General features: G+C 42.2%; 1 protein-coding gene across 2 annotated transcripts in view; it reads right to left on the minus strand.

Annotated features, from left to right (window-relative positions):
• Positions 1-1,248: 1,248 nt before the first annotated feature.
• Positions 1,249-13,598, minus strand: part of SH2D4A (SH2 domain containing 4A) — a 151,733-nt gene continuing 139,383 nt past the window's right edge. The window contains exons 1-2 of one of the 2 annotated variants that reach the window (XR_012219927.1): positions 5,447-5,598; positions 1,249-1,655 (exon numbers count right to left, since the gene is read on the minus strand). Coding sequence is in view for 1 of the 2 variants with exons in the window: in XM_073543255.1 (XP_073399356.1) it covers positions 1,563-1,655 (93 nt within the window). In the remaining variant the exon portion in view is untranslated. Of the gene's footprint in view, positions 1,656-5,446; positions 5,599-13,598 lie in introns of those variants that run through there. The other variant, XM_073543255.1, reaches the window with a different exon arrangement.

The raw sequence follows: 13,598 nt of genomic DNA on the forward strand, positions 1-13,598 counted from the left end.
CAGGCTGGGACTGAGGAAAGTCCCCTTTAGGCCTATAAAACGTTATTATAAAAACACCAAACCGACTCGCGACTTGTCACTGCATCCTGCGTACCTGCTAGTACCACAGCTGTCAGACATATAGAAGATGGGAGATACACCTGGAGTAATGCTTTTGTACATATAGGATTAAAAGGAGTTAATCGGCAATGACAGGTTGATTGACAGCAGCTGAAGATTTGGGAGAGACGGCTGCTCACCATATCTCCATCCCTGGGTATGGTTCACTTTGAAAAAAAAAGGCCAGTTTGTCTCACCCAAGTCAGTGTGTGTGGAGGTTGCAGACCTCCTGGATTGTATGGATTTTTACTTTCTGTTTCACTTTGTGCCAGACAAAGGCTGTATTTGAATTCTTCTGTGATGTGGTTTATGATGACTACAATAAACTTTTAAATAGAAACGGTTCCTGTGAGAAGCATCATTAAACCCCTTTAATTAAGCCTGGAAGTCTACACTTCAAATATATCTCAGCTGTTTCATTTTAAAATCAAAAACAGAAGAACGCAAATCCCAAATCACAAAGATTCGGTCACTGTCCAAATATTTCTGGGCCTAACTGTGTATAGGAGATCATTTGCATAGGATTTACAAGGCATTTCATAGCTTTTAGAAAAAAAAGTGGGGGTCTAGGCCAATCCTTTAATATTTTTGATTTCTGAAATTTAATGTGTGTTTTCATTGTTTATTCCAAAGCAATAAAAATTAGTGTTGTTCATGTGATGATCACACATGTGCATGGCTCTAAGGGTCTTATACACATTAGATCCATATTTCTGCCATCCACACAAACATGCATACAATACATGTGTTCTATATGGGAAGAGGGAATCAACTGCTTTTAGACGCCCCTCACGCCAGCTTATCTTTGAGATGAACAGAAAGATCAGAATCAAAATGCCTGAATCTTTTACCCAAAGATGATGTTGGAGGAGAGGAGTCAGGATGCCCCCTTACACATCTGATGGGGGTCTCAATCAGCCAAATTTGGAGGGTTTATTATTTAGGGGTAAAACTAGGCACTCACAACTGTTCTATAGCGAATCATACACCTATTTGTTTGTCAATGATTGTTACACATTTTTATCCCCTGGATGTAAACAATGTAGACCCTTGTGATGAAATAGATAATACAGATAGCATATTGGAAAATGGCAAACATGTTCATTACACAATGGATATGCTTCAAGCATAAAATAAAAGGTAACCGGCTGCATATCAATATTGTTTTTAATGAAATGTGCTTAAAATCATTATTTTTGTTAGACCATTAAAATATAAAAATGTATACTTAGCTAATCTACATGGAACTTGATTCTGTATTTTTTTCCCTGTATTTATTTTAAATAAAAAGTCCAGGACCCATCCAAGCCATGTCTTCCAATTTTATGTACATATTTTTCAACAGAACAACTAGTTAATTTTTTCATGAGCTGGGGGTATCTTATATAGGATCGACCTTTGCTCAAACCCAAGGTGCATAAAACAATTAGTTTGTTCTCCTAGACAGTCACATTCCCGCCTCTTTACTGGATGAGGTCAATGTAATCACAACTGTTCTTTTGCTGGCCGCAAGGGTACTGTAGAAGCTCCTTCCCTAGTGAGGTAATAGGCTCTGTCTATGGAAAAAAAAACAAAAAAAAAAGAAGAAAGACGTGTAAGAATATTGTACCATAACTTCATCTACAATACCTACACATTGCAATGGAATATTTTAATCTCTCCATATATTTAATCAATGTATCCCCATGACCATACCCATGATCTCTGTGCTGTTATTGATCTATGACACATCCTCCATAAGGCAAACCTCCCACTCTTCTTGTGCTGCACCTCTTCTCAGGAATGCACTACTTCAGACAATTTAATTAATTCTCGGCATCCACAGTCTAAAGTCTTTGTAGATCAGTGCATGACACTCCTTAATGTACAGTAACACTTCTTTGCTTATGCTTTCCCCTTTTACATTTTTCCTCAGAGCCTAATCCCTCAGATACACTGATTCTGGTCGATGACTGGCTCCTGGAACTTGGTGTACCACGTTATGTTTTTTTTATTTTTTTTTTTATAAAAGATGGCTTGCCTATTTAGAACTGTACATTTTGGGTCACCCCTATTTCTCATAGAATTGCTGAATAGTGTGCTGCTCTTGTTTGTACATATACCTCTGAAGTATAAAGTGCTTCAGAACACTGTAAAAAAAAAGGGAACTAATCATGTCCCCGAGTCCTATTAAACTGCGGATATATGGTTACTCTTCAGGTTAATAGCATTACAATGTTATCCGACCACCTTACTGAAAGCGCGGCTACAGGGAGAAAATAAACTTTATTCCTCCCAGGTGCTCCCGACTTTCAGTCATAAAGGTGTGCTCAAAGTGGCTGTAAGGGTATGTCAGGAGTACTTCATGCCCTTCATCCCTTCCTGATAAAGCAGGTGCACTTTTGTATAAAACATGAACGATGTTATAGAATGTTTTTATACAAAAATGTATTTTATGATAAAGCATAGGGAAAGGATAGGAAATTAGTATAGTAGTGTGAGGGTTAGATAAAGTGAATTGGGTGTAGTATTGTGGATGGCACTGTAGTACAGGAATAGTTAAAGTGATTAGGGATTTTCCCAGTTGGGAGGGATAGGAGTAGTTATTGAAGTTTTAGATTTTGATGGAGAGATAAGGATGCAGATAAGGTTGGAGCTACACTGTTTGCAGAAATTCAGGGCCAGCGTACTGAAGGTCACTAGTGAGTTAAGAAGGAAAAAAAGGGAAGAAGGAAGAGAAAAGCAGCATCATGAAAAAAAATGGCACTGATCAACTTCAGTGAATTATCCCTTAACGTCCAAGGCCTACGGCCTGCAAAAGTTATGGAAGCACCTGCCTTTCTTGCATCTCAAGCGGTGACAAGGGATGGGGATACACAGATAAGAAGCGGGGCAGAGTTCTTTCAAGATGCAGAGCTGGATGGGACATACCTGGGGCAAGAAGTGCTAGCAGAGAGAGGGAGATGGCAGGCGGTAAAGACTGTCAACATTTATTCACACTGTATTGTACCTGTGACGGGAACAGAGCTGAAATAATTAAACAAAACTGAGTTATTGAAAAAGAACCATGATTCTGTGCTTTACTGTGAATCTGCATCCGGAATCAGAACTGTTGGATGGACGGAGTCCACAGGACAAACAGTGAATGTTTGCCAATATTCACACACTACAACACAGACAGGACATTATTTTCTTGTGATGTGCCAGAGTGTGGAAATTCAACAGCTCTTCACCATGACTACCACCGTGGTCACCTCACATGGCTACAGTCCCTACTCGATACACAGTGACTGTCAACTGTAATTATGCGATCACACTCTATCCAGTGCAAGTTGTCAATCTAAATCCTGGGGTGTGCTTGTAGTCGCCGCTAATCTAGTGAACAGTGCTGCATGCAGTGAAAGAAGCTGCTCTCTGTACACCTCTATGGCTCACCATAGAAATAAACTTTACCTTTTCCCAGCAAATGCACTTTCAGTATGTCGGCAAGAGAGAATAGTAACACTATTAGCCGGCAGATTAAGCTTACATCTGCACGTTAATCGAATTTGGGGTCATAACTGATTCCATTTAGATGGGTATTCCCAAATTGTCTCCTGAGCAGCTCATAGTTCTGTGGTTTCCTCTTTGAATGACAATTGTCACTAGTAACAGAGCTGTAGCATTAGAAGAACTTATAGTTCTACTGTGACACACAGCTAACAGTGGTTTGCGCTGACTTTACATTGCAATAACTGCATTTGCCAATAATGAAAGCAGTGCAGTTGAACAAGCAATGGCTCAGTAGAGTGGAAGCTGTCATTAGGAGAATTGCTCTGGAATCTGCTGGGGGCTAGTGATTTTGCAAGATTTGTAAGAGCAGGTTGGTCAGTCGCAGAGAGGAAGGGAGAGCAAGGTAAACTGCTAATTCCTATGTAAAATTCAATGGGCTGGAGAGAGGTGTCTGCGGTGTTAGGAGTTAAGTCCTCTCCAGGAATGAAACTACTGTGTACACTTAGCCAAGCACTGGTAATCAAACTCAATGGAAACAAGCTATACACTATGTATGAAAAAGTTCTCACAGCATGCAGATATAATAAGCAAGTCATTTGCAAATTTGCATATTTTCATGTTGTCTAACTAAATTAATTTAATAACATGAGAATACCCCTAAATATCCCACTTCACACACAATAAATATAATTAAAAAACTTTCACTATATTGTGATATTGTATGCATAGAGAAAATCATCTGATGTGGCTTCTAAAATGTGTCCAATGTGCATGAAATTAAATAGAACCTGTTACTCAATTAATGCTGATATAACCATGAGCAGCATGAATCAGAGCCTTGGTGCACGACTGCAGCCAGGTATGTTTTTCTCTGCAACAGTCCTGTGTTAGTGCCACCCCCGGCTAGCTTCTCCCGCGCCCCTCTATTTGCCTTTGTGTGTACTTAGTGAAAGGCCTGTCAATCACCTTGAGCAGTCTGATGCAGGATGCTAATACCTTAGTTGGTGGTGGTATCAATGACTCATCATTTGGCGTTGTGTTCTCCCTAACTTAGGAGCTCAATAGCGGTTGTTAGGTCTGCCACTATCAAAGCTCCTGAAGGAAAGGCCAAAGCCCACCTATTTGGTGACACGCATCCTTCGTTTTGACTTTACCCCCACACCCTCTTGAGCATGTCACTGTGTGCTAGAAACATAAGCTCTCTGACTGTATGAACATGGGTTGGATTATATTTTTGCAAATATGAACGGACATGTTCATCTTTAAAACAGAAATTAATTATGTATTATTTTGAAACATTTTATATGCAACCAAATCTACTCAATTTTTCTTATTCATCCTGCTATTAGCATAAACACCTTAAAGACTAATTATGCATTATGCAAGCAGAGAGTAATTAGCAATTTGCTAATAACAATTGTCACCATGATAGAAATTCAAAATTGATACACTTGGTTGTATCGGCTGACAAATGGATGAATAGGAACCTATCGCAAACATATAGCAGAAACATGAGCAAAAGCTCCAAAAAAAAGCGACAGAAGGTCCTAAGATAATAGAATAAAAAAATAAATTTTATTAATACATTACAAATAGACAGATGACAAGTGAGGGAACAAGGAGAAAATGAATTATGTCACATCCACAACTGCATGGGTATAGCAAAAAAAGAGTGCTGGACCTAGGGAGGCCTAACTGGCTGAAATACTAATCAAAATAATGTAATAAAATTAAGGTCAGTCATGTCCTCAGGAAGGGTAGACAATAAAATATACATCCACTTAATCAATAGCAGTTGCACACTTCATATATAAGGAGAATCCTGTGTGACCAAATGCAAGCATCATAATGAAAGTGAAAGTAGAATAGTATATACCTGAGGGGCGACTGCCAGAGGCTTCCTAGTGTCTAGACAACAACCCCCAACGCGCATTTTGGAGGGTCAGTCCTTCATCAGGGTGCGTGACAAGTGAGAGAATAAGCGCTGTATAAGTACCGGTGAAACCGGAAGTGGATGCGCCGCCGACCGGATGTGACGCATCCGCAATCCCGGCAACCACGATGCCACGCGGCGTCGGCGTCAAGCAACAGGGAAACACCATGGCAACACCTGAAGCATGGAGACGCCGAGAGACGCCCGGCAGCAAGGGTGCGGGACGCGCATGTCAGCGGAACAACCACAATGAAGGGAGATCTAAAAAGAAAGGGATGCCTATAGCAGCACAGCAATAATGACATATCCTGGTTTGCAATATGCGCTATTCAGTATGGACGTATGCATAAGGCCACACAGGGGAGTAATCAAATGACAGGCATAACATTATGATGGCACATATAAATCATATGATCAAAAAACCACATAAGCAATGAATGAATTTACAATAACCATACAATATTAATATGTGGCAAAAATTATATGTATATGGCATAAGATGCGTAACTAAATTAATGTACGCTGCAGCCCAAAAGTTTAAAGCATTATACAAATGTATCAATTCATTAAATAACAAAGGCACATTTCGTACAACTGAATCACAAAATGAATATACAAGTACAAAAAATAAAAAATACAAAAAATTCAGTTACAAGTATCATATTCCTATAAGAATTCCAAAAGCAGCCAAGGACTATAACTAACAATCCAATTCATTATTCAGCATATACAAGAAATGGGAACAAGGGATAAAGGGACAAGAAAAAGCAAGGGAGGGGGGAGGAAAGCGGCATCCAATTCATGAGATTAGGATCCTCCAGACGACCGGCACTAAATCAGTGATATCAAGGTAAGTGAAGCTAAAACAAAATTAAAAACAATTAGCAAAAATACACAATTGGTCAAGGATGATGACACAAAAATGCAGCAATCAAGGTGATCACAAAAAGGGGACAAAGCTTAGGCTTTCATTTAGCTCATTAGGGTGAACCGTGTTTAGCCTCCAAATCCAACGGGTCTCGATTTGTGGCAGGCGTTGAGAGACCTTACCTCCACGAATGCCTACCCTCTGTCCTGGGCCCTGTATTGTTCAACATCTTTATCAACGATTTAGATGAAGGAATTGAGGGTAAACTGATTAAATTTGCTGATGACACAAAGCTGGGAGGGATAGCTAATACTAGAGAAGAGAGAGAGAGGATTCAAAAAGATTTAAATAAACTGGAGAAGTGGGCAGCAACTAACAGAATGGTTTTTAACAGGGAGAAATGCAAAGTACTACATCTGGGCAATAAAAATGAAAAAAGCAGATATAGAATGGGAGGAATAGGGCTAAGTGACAGCACATGGGAAAAAGACTTGGGTATACTAATAGATCACAGACTGAATATGAGTCAACAGTGTGATGCAGCAGCAAAAAAGGCAAATGCAATTCTAGGATGTATTAACAGAAGCATACAGTCTAGATCACGTGAAGTCATTATTTCCCTCTACTCCTCTTTGGTCAGACCTCATCTGGAATATTGTGTCCAGTTTTGGGCACCACATTTTAAAAAAGACATCAACAAACTGGAGCAAGTTCAGAAAAGAGCGACCAGAATGGTGACCGGTCTGCAAACCCTGTCTTATGAGGAAAGGTTGCAGGATTTGGGAATGTTTAGTTTGCAAAAGAGAAGACTGAGAGGAAACTTAATAGCTGTCTACAAATATCTAAAGGGCTGTCACATTTTAGAAGGATCAATTTTATTCTCATTTGCACGAGGAAAGACTAGAAGCAATGGGATGAAACTGAATGGGAGGAGACACAGATTAGATATTAGAAAAAACTTTTTGACAGTTAGAGTGATCAATGAGTGGAACAGGCTGCCACGAGAAGTGGTGAGTTCTCCTTCAATGGAAGTCTTCAAACAGAGGCTGGACAGACATCTGACTGGGATGATTTAGCGAATCCTGCTTTGAGCAGGGGGTTGGACCAGATGGCCCAGGAGGTCCCTTCCAACTCTACGATTCTATGATTCTATGATTCTACCTCTAAAGTGTCAAAACCCCTGATCCTCAAACCTCTTGTGTCACAATGATGGTATAATTTAAAGTTGCGGGGTATTGTCTTAAGTCTGGATGCGTCCTCGTGTCCCATGGCGGCCTGTATACCCAGCACATGCTCCCTGATATGGACCTTAAATTGTCTAGTAGTCAGGCCAACGTATATCAGGGAGCATGGGCAGGTAGCGAAATAAATCACATTTTTGGTGGTACAAGTTATAAATTTACGTATTTTGTACTCACGTGATCCTGAAGAATCTGTAAATGATACACTACGTTCGACATTGGCACAGGCCACACGTGGCCACAAGGAACGCATCCACACCTAGGGGTAACTTGACTACAAAAATGGATTGAGGAGCAGGGGTATAGTGACTATGCACTAATTGATCATGTAGATTCCTAGCTCTACGGTAGGTGATAAGTGGTCGATTTGGTAGTATTTTGGCCAAGATAGGATCTGCCATCAAAAACGGCCACGAACTAGACAAAGCAGTGCGTAGTCTATCAGATTGGCAATGGAAGTTAGTTACAAATCTGATGGGTTGTGGAGAAGTGTCCTGGTCAGAGTGTTTGAATAAGAGCGAATTTCTAGAATTATATTTGTCCTTATGATAGGCTTTTTTTATGATTCGATGGCTGTAACCTCGATCAAAAAGACGTGTTTTAAGTTCATGCGCACGTAGTTCAAAATCGTCTTCTGTTGAACAAATTCGCCTTAGACGAAGGAACTGGCCTGATGCAACTGCCCGCACCATATGTCTAGGATGTGAGGACGTACAATGAAGCAACATATTGGTTGCTGTTGGCTTCCTATAAATGTCGGTCTGTATAACTCCCAATGGATCTCTCCTTAAATTTACATACAAAAATTCTATATGATCATGATCATACTAGACAGTAAGATGAATATTATGGTCATTGTCATTTAACATCAAAATAAATTGATCAAGGGAAAGAGGAGTGTCCTGCCAGATCAGGAGGATATCATCGATGTAGCGCGTCCAGAGAAGGATGCGCTCCATTGACCCCAACCGATCTGACAGGAAGAGGTCCCTCTCCCACAGCCCCAGGAAAAGATTAGCATAAGCCGGCGCAAAGTCCGCACCCATCGCTATCCCCTGGAGCTGCAGGAAGAAGGAGCCCTTAAAAATAAAAAATTATGAGTAAGGGTAAATTCAAGGAGTTCAAGTACAAGGGCCCTCATGCCTTGACTCAGATTTGACATCTCAAGAAAATACCTAGTTGCACCTAGTCCATCATTATGCCTTATATTTGTATACAGGGACTCGACGTCCGCTGAAACAAACAAGGTCCCTGGATCTAATGATAAACCATCCATCCTGCGAAGCAATTGGTTGGTGTCCTTCAAATAAGATGAGAGGTCCTCAACTAGCGGCTGTAACATTGAATCGATCCAGCGATTCACACACTCCAGGTAGTTCCCCCCACCCGAAACAATAGGGCGGCCTGGAGGGTTGATAGAGTTCTTATGAACTTTGGGGAGCAAATAGAATATTGGTATTATAGGCTCAACCACAATTAGTGCTGTTGCCAGATCTTTCGTGATGATACCATTGTTGGTAGCCCTCATAATGATCTCCCTGAGTAAGGCCTAAAAGGCGGACAAGGGGTTAAAGGTCAGTTTCTTGTAGCAAATGGTGTTATTTAACTGCCTATAGGCCTCCTTTTCATACATGGTCTTAGGCCACACAACAATATTGCCCCCCTTGTCCGCCGGTTTGATAACCACATCAGGGAGATTTTGTAAATATTTAAGACGTTGGCGTTCATCACCAGTCAAGTTATCATGTACTATTTGTTTTTTAACCTGTGTCAACTCCTGAGAGACCACCTTAATGAAGAGATCAATGTTACTGCAGTTTGAGAGTGGGGGGAACCTCCTGGAGTGTGGCCGAATAGGCTACCCCTAGGTGTGGATGCGTTCCTTGTGGCCACGTGTGGCTTGTGCCAATGTCGAACGTAGTGTATCATTTACAGATTCTTCAGGATCACGTGAGTACAAAATACGTAAATTTATAACTTGTACCACCAAAAATGTGATTTATTTCGCTACCTGCCCATGCTCCCTGATATACGTTGGCCTGACTACTAGACAATTTAAGGTCCGTATCAGGGAGCATGTGCTGGGTATACAGGCTGCCATGGGACACGAGGACGCATCCACACTTAAGACAACACCCCGCTACTTTAAATTATACCATCATTGTGACGCAAGTGGTTTGAGGATCAGGGGTTTTGACACTTTAGAGGTAGGCATTCGTGGAGGTAAGGTCTCTCAACGCCTGGCACAAATGGAGACCCGTTGATTTGGAGGCTAAACACGGTTCACCCTAATGGGCTAAATGAAAGCCTAAGCTTTGTCCCATTTTTGTGATCACCTTGATTGCTGCATTTTTTGCTATCATCCATGACCAAATTGTGTATTTTTACTAATTGTTTTTAATTTTGTTTTTAGCTTCACTTACCTTGATATCACTGATTTAGTGCCGTCGTCTGGAGGATCCTAATCTCATGAATTGGATGCCGCTTCCCCCCCCCCTTTCCCCCCCTTCCCCCCCTCCTTTGCTTTTTCTTGTCCCTTTATCCCTTGTTCCCATTTCATGTATATGATGAATAATCAATTGGATTGTTAGTTATAGTCCTTGGCTGCTTTTGGAATTCTTATAGGAATATGATACTTGTAACTGAATTTTTTGTATTTTTTATTTTTTGTACTTGTATATTCATTACGTGATTCAGTTGTATGAATTGTGCCTTTGTTATTTAATGAATTGATACATTTGTATAATGCTTTATACTTTTGGGCTGCAGCGTACATTAATTTAGTTACGTATCTTATGCCATATACATATTTTTGCCACATATTAATATTGTATGGTTATTGTAAATTCATTCATTGCTTGTTATGTGGTTTTTGATCATATGATTTATATGTGCCATCATAATGTTATGCCTGTCATTTGATTATTCCCCTGTGTGGCCTTATGCATATGTCCATACTGAATAGCGCATATTGCAAACCAGGATATGTCATTATTGCTGTGCTGCTATAGGCATCCCTTTCTTTTTAGATCTCCCTTCATTGTGGCTGTTCCGCTGACGTGGCGCATGCGCATCCCGCGCCCTTGCTGCCGGGCGTCTCTCGGCGTCTCCATGCTTCAGGTGTTGCCATGGTGCTTCCCTGTTGCATGACGCCGATACCGCACGGCATCGTGGTTGCTGGGATTGTGGATGTGTCACATCCGGTTGGCGGCGCATCTACTTCCGGTTTCACTGGTACTTATACAGCGCTTATTCCCTCACTTGTTACGCCCCCTGATGAAGGACTGACCCTCTGAAACGCGCGTCGGGATGGGTGTCTGGACACTAGGAAGCCTCTGGCAGTCGCCCCTCAGGTATATACTATTCTACTTTCACTTTCATTATGATGCTTGCATTCGGTCACACAGGATTCTCCTTATATATGAAGTGTGCAACTGCTATTGATTAAGTGGATGTATATTTTATTGCCTACCCTTCCTGAGGACATGGCTGACCTCAATTTTATTACATTATATTGATTAGTATTTCAGCTGGTTAGGCCTCACTAGGTCCAGCACTCTTTTTTTGCTATACCCATGCAGTTGTGGATGTGACATAATTCATTTTCCCCTTGTTCCCTCACTTGTCATCTGTCTATTTGTAATGTATTAATAAAATTTATGTTTTTATTCTATTATCTTTGGACCTTCTGTCGCATTTTTTGGAGCTTTTGCTCATGTTCAAGCAGAGTGTAATGCAATATCTTTAATAGTGCATACCATCCAGCCAGCCAAGATCCAGTGAGAGTGTCCCAAGTTTGGAAAGCTGTTCCGCGAGGTCAAGGATTTGTCCCGACTTCACTTGTATCTGTGTCTTTTGTGTCTGCTTAAAAAACGCATCCCCATGCAATTATATGGGATTCCGCAGTTGCTGTATCAATGCTGTGGATTTTACCGCTGCGGAATTGCATAGCGGTAAAATCCGCAGCATGTCCATTATTTCTGCGGAATCGCGGCTATTCCGCTGCCATATGATTGCATTAAACGTGTGGCTATGCCCACCATGCATAAAGTGAGCACTTCATATGCGGATGGTACCCAGGGTCTGGAGGAGAAGAGACTCTCCTTCATGCCCTGGGTGCCATATCCCTGTAAAAAATAGAATTAAAATAAAAAATAGGGATATACTCACCTTCTGTTGGCCCCTGGAGCCCTCCCGTCTCTCAGCCATGCTGCCAGCATCTTCCGTTCCCAGGGATGCATTGCGCGAATGACGTAGCGGTCTAGTGTGATGCTACATCATCAGAGGCCATTGTCGCAAGGCATCCCTGGGAACGGAAGATGCTGGCAGCGTGGCTGAGAGGCGGGAGGGCTCCGGGGGCCAAAGAAGGTGAGTATATCCCCATTTTTATTTTTTTTATTTTTAACATTCTATCTTTTACTATTGATGCTGCATAGGCAGCATCAATAGTAAAAAGTTGGTCACACTTGTCAAGCACTATTCTTGACAAGTGTGACCAACCTGTCAATCACTTTCCCAATCGATGCTTCAAATCGCTTGGAAAAGCGCAAGCATTCTGCACGCTAAAAATGCTTGCAAAATGCTTGTGTTTTGCGAGAAAGCGCTTGGGAGTTGTGGAAATGCTGCGGACATTTCCGCAGCATTTCTGCAACGTGGACATTTAGCCTGAAGGTCATACCAGGACCTTTAGGTCACACAACTGTCTCAGGATACATGACTAGCCAGAAGAAAAGAGGAGCAGGACACAGGCAGGGTGTGTAAGTGTGTGTCTGTGTGTTTTAATGTAGGAAAGTTGTATGTCTGTTAATGTAGCAGAGTTGTGTGTTGATATAACAGAGTTGTGCGCGTTGGTGCAACAGAGTTGTGTGTTTACGTGATGTACTAGAGTTTTGTGTGTTTATGCAGCAGAGTTGTATGTTTGTGTGTTGATGTACTAGAGTTGTGCGCATTGATGCAGCAGAGTTGTGTGTTTGTGTGTTGATGTACCAGAGATGTTTGTTTTGATGTAGCTGAGTTGTATGTTAATACAGCTATGTTGGTGTGGGGATTATCATAATGGCATGGAGGATGGAGGAATGTACTGTGGGGACATCATATTACTTATGGGTTCACTGTGGTATGGGGAAACATTTCTGGGCCTCACTAGGAAAATATTTGCCTCTAAGCACTGTGGCATGGCGACTGGTGTGATTGATGGGCGTTATGTATCACAGAGGTGTATGGCCCTGTGATGGAATCCTGGGCGTGTTTTGCTCAGCAGATCTACTGCTGAGGGTTTTGCTATACTTTGGGAGGCTTCCATGTGACTTGGAGAGTTGGGTGGGTCCAGTCACCTATATTCCCACCCAAGGAGTGTGTGTCTGAATATCAAAAATGAAGCCTGTATGTGGTTGTGTATGTTTAAGGACCTGTGGTGATGTTATGATCACTTGACCAGTGCATGTGATGTTACCTCAACTGTGGGTATGCTTAAGGCTACTTAATGGAGCCTGTGTGTTTGAGCACATGTTGCAGTGCTGGCACTGGCGTAGCGTGGGGGGGGCGGGGGGGGCGGTCCGCCCCAGGCGGCATGTGTGTGGGGGCGGCGCGGCAGCAGCAATTCCACCCTGCAGTGCAGTGCAGCGGCGGGCAGGGAGCGATGCGATCACGGCAGCTCCGCTGCCTGCAAGAGTGAATAGCAGGAGCGGAGCTGCAATGGTCCGTCCTGCTTCCTGCCCGGAGGCCGCGCTTCCTGTTTCACACAGAGGAGCGCCGCTGAGTGACGTCATCATTCAGCGGCCGCTGCTGTGTGAGGGAGGAAGCGCGGGCGATGCTGCGGACAGGTGAGAGGAGAGAGGTGGTGTCTTGTGTGTATGTATGTATGTATGTCTATGTGTGTGTGTGTCTGTGTGTATGATGGAGCAGGCAATGATGGGAGTGATGGTCTAGAAGGCAATGATGGGGTGATGGAGCAGACAATGATGGGGTGATGGAGCAGGCAATGATG

Source organism: Dendrobates tinctorius, unplaced genomic scaffold (assembly GCF_039654945.1).
Source record: "Dendrobates tinctorius isolate UK_male_01 unplaced genomic scaffold, ASM3965494v1 ptg000011l, whole genome shotgun sequence".
Classification (NCBI taxonomy): Eukaryota; Metazoa; Chordata; class Amphibia; order Anura; family Dendrobatidae; genus Dendrobates; species Dendrobates tinctorius.